We start from the raw sequence: 8,532 nt of genomic DNA, 5'->3' as shown, positions 1-8,532 counted from the left end.
TCCACAGTCTCACTAAATTTCTCAGGATCGCCTCCAATTCACACTCTTCCTCTCTGTCTGAGTAGTATGCTCCCAGCTCTGTGCCACCACCCCTAGATCGAACTTGCTTCTTTACAGTGATGCTGCAGGCCCCTGGCATGGGGCTGCTGGTATTTGTACACAGAGACACCGACGTGGTCCTGAGCATGTGTCCCCTGGGAGACCATCCATGATCTGATCGCGACCTGTGTACTACTCAGCTTCAGAGGACAACTGTAACCCTAGCACATGGCCGGAGACTCCTCTTCCTTGAGATACTAAAATGTCTTGTTTCCAAAACTAATTCCTTCTAAGAGAGTACAGTGGTTGAGTCATACTTCTAAGAATTTGAATCCTGGGTTCCTTACTTCTTTGTTTATATAGATTCTTTATTGTCTCTAAATTTCCGTAAAATATAGACCCTAATACTCCACCTCAAGTGCTGCCACAAAGTACGACCAGCACAGTCTGCGGGCAGCGCCCAGCACAGCACCGGCTTGCAGCGTGACGGTGCTAAGCATGGGCGGGCAGCATCACTGTCATCATTTCTCCCAGCGAGACTGTGGCATTGGCTCTCACTTTCCAATTTAGGGTTAATATTTTCAACAAGTGTTTTACACCCCCTTTCTTCTCTGCCCTTCCTTTACTCCCTCTTTTTTTGTGACCCAGATTTCCCACCCTCTGGCTCCCAAGCACAGAAGTCCAGACACTTAATCCCCAAACAGCTGAAATCTGTGGCCTCATGCAATGACAACAAAAGCCTATTTGAGGGCTGAAGACAGCTAAAGTTCAGTACAAACACAGTCTCTGACGTCACACCAAAATAGCCAAGCTGACACATGCATCAGGAGAGGTCAGGTCCAATGCATCTGGGGCTGCCTCTCAGGGGAGCAGAGGAGGAGGAGGAGAGGGGAGGGAGCCTGCGGGCTTCCTGCTTGGTCTACAGCAAAGTCTGCCACGCAGCCAGGAAACGACGGGAGACAAGTGTCGTCATCAACTTGTTTCAAGAAGCTTCTGTGTGGAAGCTCTAGATGGAAGGGGAAAGGCTCCTGGAAGGGGCCATCTGCTAGGCAAAAGGAGACTGTTGGGCCTACATGGGGGGAGATGAAGGTGAGGACCATGGAAGCAAAGTCACTCAGGAATTTAAGGAAAGGACTGGTCATTCTACCCGAGTGACCTCCTGACCCTAATGGGTTGCCCTGAGAAGACATTCTGAAAGCCCCATACCTTCAAATGTGGCAGGAGTCCACACCCAGCCACAGGCCCCACTGCTTCCTGCTGTGCCCTGGCTCTCTGCACCTATGGTTCCAGAAACAGACTGTCTGGGTCAGAGCCCAGCTCCACCATTTCCTGTCACAACTCCATCACTTCCTGTCACAGCTCCACCACTTCCTGTCACAGCTCCACCACTTCCTGTCACAGCTCCACCACTTCTTGTCACAGTTCCACCACTTCCTGTCACAGTTCCACCACTTCTCTCAAGTTCTGCCATTTTCTGTCTAGTGACAGGGCCCTGGGGGTTCCTATGTGCAAGTGGCAACACCAGTGCATGGCTTCACCAAGTTGTGGCAAGGACTCTCTATGCACAAAAAGCCGGAACTGTTCATGGCTGGAAGTCGATGCTACACAAATGTTAAATGAATACAAAATCTTAGGGACAATCATGTCCTGACAAGTGCAAGCATGTACACTCTGCTCCTTACTCATACGGCAACTTCCTCATCATGACCAGGCTTCCTGGTTCATCTATCTGCAAAACAAGTACAGATCCTACCTTTCTGGCCTGCTCGACAATTGTTTTCTTCACCTCAGATTCATGAGTTGTTTAAGGACTAACAAAATCAGAGTTCTGAGGGAACAAGACCCTGAGGCCAAATTTGGAGGAGGGGCTCGCTCTGGGGCTTCCTTACAACTTTCCACCAAATACCCACAGGGCAAGCTGTTAAGTCAGGGAGAAGGTTGCCTAAGGAAGAAGCCTTTCCTCTAGCCAGCAGGAGGGACCCGGTGGGAGATGGAGGGCTAAGAACACCAGGGGAACCTAGGAACCAAGTGCTTCCCCAAAGCCCACTCCTCCAAGCCCTTCCAGCCCGGCCTCGCAAGCACCCCACAGGCCAAGAAGGGAAGGTCGCCAAGGCCCCCTTACCTTGCCCTGATGGTCCTGTTTCATCTCCCAGCCCCTCGGCAGCTCAAGCTGCTTGTTGGCAAACATGTTGAGGAAGCCCACGAGGTCCCGGTTATGCTGGTAGCGCTCGAAGTGGTGCGTGTCCCGGCGGACTTTGGTGATCATGTGCTTCAAACACGTGTTGTTTGTAAACATGCGGTAGGCACTCTGGGGAACAGAAGAGAACAAGGCTTAGCCTGCTGGCACCGCGCCTCCACCCAGGAGCATCGCCACGGCTACCGTGGGCACGTGTCAGAGAAAGAAGACAGGAGCTGGGCTGCACCCTCACCCTGGACCCATGACCAGGGAAGGCAGAAAGACCTTCTTGGTCTTGAAGGAAGTAACACAAAGATGCCGCAGCCCAGATCTCTTCCACGATGGCGTTCTGTTGCCTAATGGACAAGAATGCTGTGGTGTCCCCTTCCACAAAAGTGCTATAGCCTAAAATTGGTTTTAGCAAAGCCACATCATCAAAATACACCAAACTAAGGGGGTGCACGCCTCATAGTGAGTGGATACGACCTGCTTTCTGCCAGTGTGGCGCCAGATCGCTGTTGTGTGCCAGGAGACTCAGGGCACACACATCGGGGCCACGTGGGGGACACTAGCCATGCTCAAATACTAGAGGCGCACAAAGTGAGAAGAGTGGCTTGGACAGTCACCCTCCACTGAGGCCACTGCCGCCTAGGGTTTTCCTAGAGGATAAACTCAGTGAAGGGTACGGCAGGTCGAACAGTCCAAACTCTCTCTGTGTCAGTCTGTCCATCTGTCCGTCCATCTGTCTGTCAGTCTCTCTGTTCTCCTGTCCATCCATCTGTCCATCTGTCCATCTGTCCGTCTGTCTGTCTGTCATTTCTGTCCCTCTGTCTTTACTTTTCTTTCTCTCTCTCTCTCTCTCTCTCTCTGGCTGAATTTATAGACAGCAATTGAAATACAATTTGAGTCAAGCTCTACTACACTACCCAAAGAAATGACTGTTTTGTCCAAAATTCCATAGACCTCATCTATCACACATAAAGAAGACTCCCAAATCGATCTTAACAACAGGCTGTGCACAGGTCAGTCATTCCACCAGTCTCTACTGCATGCCAGGTTCTTGGCAGCGGAAGGGGAATGACTGCGGAGCTGTTCTCTAGAGTCATCAGGATGTGCTGCCCAGAGGCCCCTGGGGCAGCAAGGACCACCCTGGCTTCCTCAGTCTCCCTCCGAGACCAAGGGCTGTGGACTCCTCTTGCCTTCAGTACCTCAGGACAGTGGCCGAGTCTGGGACCCTTTGAACTTTTCTTCTGGGTTCTATCGTTTCTTTCAGTCTAAGCCCAGCAAATCCCAAAGACACCAGAGTTCCTGGAAATCATTTCCATTTAATAAACATTCACTGTCTCTGCTGTGCTGAGCACTGGTAGCTATTTCAGATAAAATGATACAAGTGAGGCCAACCAAATAGCTCAGCAGATTAAAGTGCCTGCAAGCAGGCTCAGGGGCCGGGGGTTCAATCCCTGGGTGGGCCGTGCTGACCCCGCACCCGGGGCTGCTGAGATGGCAATTGAGACAGCGTGGTGACACGCTCCTGTAATCCCAGATCTTGGGAGGCTGTAAACAGGTGGGTCACTACAAGTCTGATCTAGTAGTGAGACCCTGAACACCCTGTAGACCCTTGCCTAAAATACAAAAATAAATAAATAAATAAATAAATAAATAAATAAATAAAAAATACAAATACAAATGAGTGTGGAGGTGACCAGCACTGCCCCAGTCTCCCTGGGCCGCAGCAGGGTCACACCCAGCTCAGCACGTTCACTGCTGCCCTGCCCCAGGAAGCACAGCCCCAGCAATATCAGAAACAGTGGCTACTTCCAGCCCAGGGCCACTGGGCTCCACGTGGCCACTAAGGATGTGATTTGTGATGAGAAGTACAACTTTGTTCATGGATACCACTAACACTGCTGGTCGGTTTTTTTTTTTTTCCCCAAAATTTTATTGATAAACAGACAGCAATGAGACAGTTTCAAATCAAATCGGAAGTACAGTTTCAACAAATAACACACTGCATATATTCTTCTTAGTGGTTATGGTCATTGTTTCTGAAATATAACCTGAAGTGTGCTGGTTAATCCACCATATGATATGATTGTTAGAAGGGGGTGGTAAATAAAGGCAGGAGGCAGGAAAAGGAGTGTTGCGGGACTGTCCTGCAACAATGTTGTATATGGTTAGATTTCTGGACTTCTGTGTAAACATATAATTCTTTATTCCTATTTTTTAAATATATTTCAATTTTTTAAATTTTTTTGTCATATTCTGTAGAGACTTAAAGTTTAACATATCAGTACTTGGTGAAAAATACCTGTTCCATGTTATGCCTAAAATGTTTGATATTTAGACAAATAGTGAGATAAAGCACAACAGCCTAGGTTATTTGGTAATAACAATAAACTTCTCTTCTGGAGAATTAACAACCTAAGTTTGCAGACCAAACATTAGAGAAAAAGGAGGGCCACAAGGAAAGCCACCATTTTGGCCCTAGCCTTCCACGTTCAATCAAGACTCAGGACATATGAGAACTTGTACTGTAACATCATGTAACTCAGTTGTGTCCCAAATTTTCTGATCGAGGAGATTATGGGGCCAAAGAAGAAAGTGATCGATGATGTAGAATGTGCCTAAGGAGAGTCACATAGAGAGAAAACATTCTCTCAGGCTTTCACAGAGAGCAAATCGGCCAAGCAATGGCTGTGACTCATCCACATGGCTGACACTGACAAAGGATCTACAAACTGAGGTATAGGATCTCAGGATAAATCCTGAGGGGATTTGACTGACCTTATCAGACCCAAAAGCTACAATTCTTATTACATAAGTCTTGCTTTATCTTGGTCTTAACCATCCAGCAGAAAAGTATAAAAACAAAGTACAAGAAATAAAGCCATGTTATTATGTTGAGCTGTAGGGGACTCAGGTCAATAACTTCTGACACTGCCAGTCAAGTGGAAGACCCAAGACTATTATGGACTACTGGACTATTTTGGAATATTTTGCTGAGTTCACACACCTATAATATTTAAATGATGGAACTAAACAAAAAAAGGGGATATAGATGAATGACCATTTTGTATCTGTGTATTCAAAGTGGTTAGGATAGATATACAGTTACATTCTCTTAATTCAAGGAATAGAGGCATTTGTTCTAATAGTGTTTATAAATAGGATATCATGTCTGCCTCTTGTACAACAAATAACCACTAGGAAGGCAGTATGCAATATGTTAATTATTGGAACTGTCCTACCAATTCGATTTGAAACTATCTCATTGCTATTTATTTCTCAATAAAATTACAGGAAAAAATTTTTTTAAAATGTTAAGATAAAAAAAATGATAAGATTTTTGCTTTGCTTTAAAATACTTTCCCCATGGGAGCAGGAAGGAGAGAAACAGGACAGAAATAAGAACTGAAGCAGAAGCCAGCACAGCGGGGATGCAGGGTCACAGCAGGTCCCGGGACAGGAAGCAGGAGGATGGGGCTATGGGTGTTCGGTTTTCACAGACGTGAGCGTGAGAAAGTGCTAAGCTGTGAGAAAAGGGCGTCTACGTCCTCAGCTGGGGCTTAGTGGTCCTAATAAGACTAGGATGGTTTTCTGTGTTCATCATTTAGAAAAGGATGAAGAAAATGGATCTGATTATTTTTAATCTGACACAAAGGCAGATTAGGAGAGAGCAGAGTCACCTTCCACAGCAGCATTCCCGTGACATGAGGAGTGACTGGTGGACAGGACGGGCCATGTGGGGACCTGCAGGTAGCTTGGTGGGAGAAGAATGAGAACAAGAGAGCCCACTGGAGTCTCTAGGGGACAGAAAACTTTGCTCTCATCTGCTGTGAGTTAAGGTTTCCTTCTTCTCTTCCCAATCACCCCTTTTGCCTCCCTTTCATTTCTCATCTTCCTAGCAAGAAATACTCAAAAATACTGAGCCCAGGATTGATTAATTTTCTTTAGTGGAATTATGCTAAAAAGTAAACTCCTGGCTGCTGCTTGCTGCCTGCTGCCTGCTGCCTGCCCTATCATGCACTGTTTCTTCACTGCTCCTGTGCCACACTGCCCTGCCTTGCAGCCAGTCAGCTGTAGACTGAAACCTCTACAAACTGTGAGCTGAAACAAGCCTTTCTTCCTTTAAACAAATAAAAAAATAAATAAAAAGCAAACTCTTCAGAGCTGCAGTGCATGTGTATTCTGGCTCTGTGTCTGAAGTTTGAGAAGGGAAGACCATTGAGAAGGTGTGACAGGAATGTCACTGCCATTGAGCACCAGAACAAGAAACTGTCACCAGCTCTTACCAGCCAATGGCCGTGTAAATGATAGCTCATCCTTGCTTCTCCTGCAAGCTTTCCTCAGTGCCTTGGAGGCCAAACCTCCTGCTTCGCCTGCCCTCGCCCGGCTTTCACCCACTTCTGCTCTTTTGAGCAACAACCAGCTTAGGCACCTTGCTGTGAATGACATTTTTCACATTTAAAGCATACTTCATCAGATGAGGTAAACGGAACTCTTCCTAGAAAACAGCATCGCTGGGGGACTACCCGCTCAGGCCCCCCTCCTGTCTCTTTTTTGGACAAGAGCTGTCTTGTCCTCAATAAATATATTCTAGGGCCGGGGAGAAAGAAAGAAAGAAAGAAAGAAAGAAAGAAAGAAAGAAAGAAAGAAAGAAAGAAAGAAAGAAAGAGAAAAAAAAAAGAAAGAAAAGGAAGGAAGGAAGGAAGGAAGGAAGGAAAGAAAGAAAGAAAGAAAGAAAGAAAGAAAGAAAGAAAGAAAGAAAGAAAGAAAGAAAGAAAACAGCATCGCCGACTGTGCAGCAAGGATTCCGCAACCACCGGGGCAGCAGCCCTGCGCACTCAGACCGCTTCCTGCTAAACAGAATCTACTGCAAACAAGTCAAGGAAGGTTTCTGGACGAGTCCTGCTGGAATCTGGAACTATCAATCCTGTGCTACATAGACAGGATGTTGCCTTGTTTTCATCTAGCTTCAGAGTAAATGGAGGGCAACTTAAACTTTGCAGTGGAAATGACTGCTCACTGTCAGTTCACCTATTTTACATGAGCAGTAATTCTTGTAAGAATATACTTATGAATTTTTAAATAATATTTTTCTTCCCTAAGTACAGAGGATGTCAGGGATGGAATGAATACACTTTTAAGAGCTCGTCAAGAGCCAGAGGAGTATTTGGCATGCACATTGGAAATGTTATTCAGTTACATATAATTAAATTTATTTATATTTTAAAAGGCATAGCAACTATAAAAGACATGGCACAAATAGCTATTTTTCTTTTTTTAGTGCAAATTAGATTAGGCCTACAGAACTGTGGTCTTCACTTTGGGATATTCATTTGTACATACCTGTAACATGTCCAGATATTTATCCCTCTCAGTAACTCATATTCCCACTTCTTTGCTATTTTTTTAATATAATAATAAAATTTTGAGTTAAGAGAAGTAATTTATCAAGGCAATTTTGGGGGAAATCTGAAAGCAGCCAGCAGGGGGCAGTAGAACACACAGGAAAAGGACCACAACACAGAAAACACCAACTTTTAATTTTCAAATTAGATCAGCCAGGGGCCTAATGAACTTTGTTTCAGGAAATATTATTATGTAAATTATTGCTACCTGATATCTATTTTTCATGGCTATCTTTTAACATAAGTTACTTTCTTCAAATCAAAAAAGAATTAGGAAAACATTCAAGTTAGGATATTCGTTTTACGTTTTCTCAAAAATTTAAACAAGAAATTTACTGAAAGTCTTAGAAAAAATTCAAGTAAAATGCTACACACACACAAAAAAAAAATTAAGATAGGAAGATCAAATAAAAGTTTGTTTTGTAAAAACAAAACCCAGCAAGGAAAAACAAAAAACAAACAAAACAAAAACAAACAAGCAAAAGAAAACAGCAAGGAACACCTTGCATTAAAAAAAAATCATCTGGGAAACAACCAGGGCTGCAGGATCCTGAACAGACCCAGAGCGCAGGCCCGGCAAGGGAGTGAGACAACCCAGGGCCGTGAGATCCTGAACAGACCCAGAGCGCAGGCCCGGCAAGGGAGTGAGACAACCCAGGGCCCGCGGATCTTCATTTGACCCAGAGTGCAGGCCCAGCACAGAAACCTTCAGCAGAACTCCCTGCAAAGAGGCTAGAGGCAAGACCCACCCAGCTGATTCAGGAGCAGAACATCTTGCCAGAGTGACACAAAGGGTTCAACTCTAACGCCTGCAGCAGAAAGAAGTGGAGCACAGCAGCCAGATCCAAGCAACACCCACCTGGAGGAGTCTGAACTTCATAGATCCAGACCTGGTGCTAAGGTAAT

The 8,532-nt window shown here is 45.4% G+C and overlaps 1 protein-coding gene across 2 annotated transcripts in view; it reads right to left on the bottom strand.

Moving 5' to 3' along the window:
• Positions 1-8,532, bottom strand: part of Hecw2 (HECT, C2 and WW domain containing E3 ubiquitin protein ligase 2) — a 207,115-nt gene that overhangs the window by 74,482 nt on the left and 124,101 nt on the right. For both annotated transcript variants that reach the window (XM_004628611.2, XM_023712305.1), the window contains exon 13: positions 2,162-2,347. In XM_004628611.2, the coding sequence (XP_004628668.1) occupies positions 2,162-2,347 (186 nt within the window). The remainder of the gene's footprint in view (positions 1-2,161; positions 2,348-8,532) is intronic.

Source organism: Octodon degus, unplaced genomic scaffold (assembly GCF_000260255.1).
Source record: "Octodon degus isolate 3935 unplaced genomic scaffold, OctDeg1.0 scaffold00025, whole genome shotgun sequence".
Taxonomy (NCBI): Eukaryota; Metazoa; Chordata; class Mammalia; order Rodentia; family Octodontidae; genus Octodon; species Octodon degus.
Note: the sequence above shows the minus strand (reverse complement) of the source record. Positions and strands in the feature narration are given on the sequence as shown.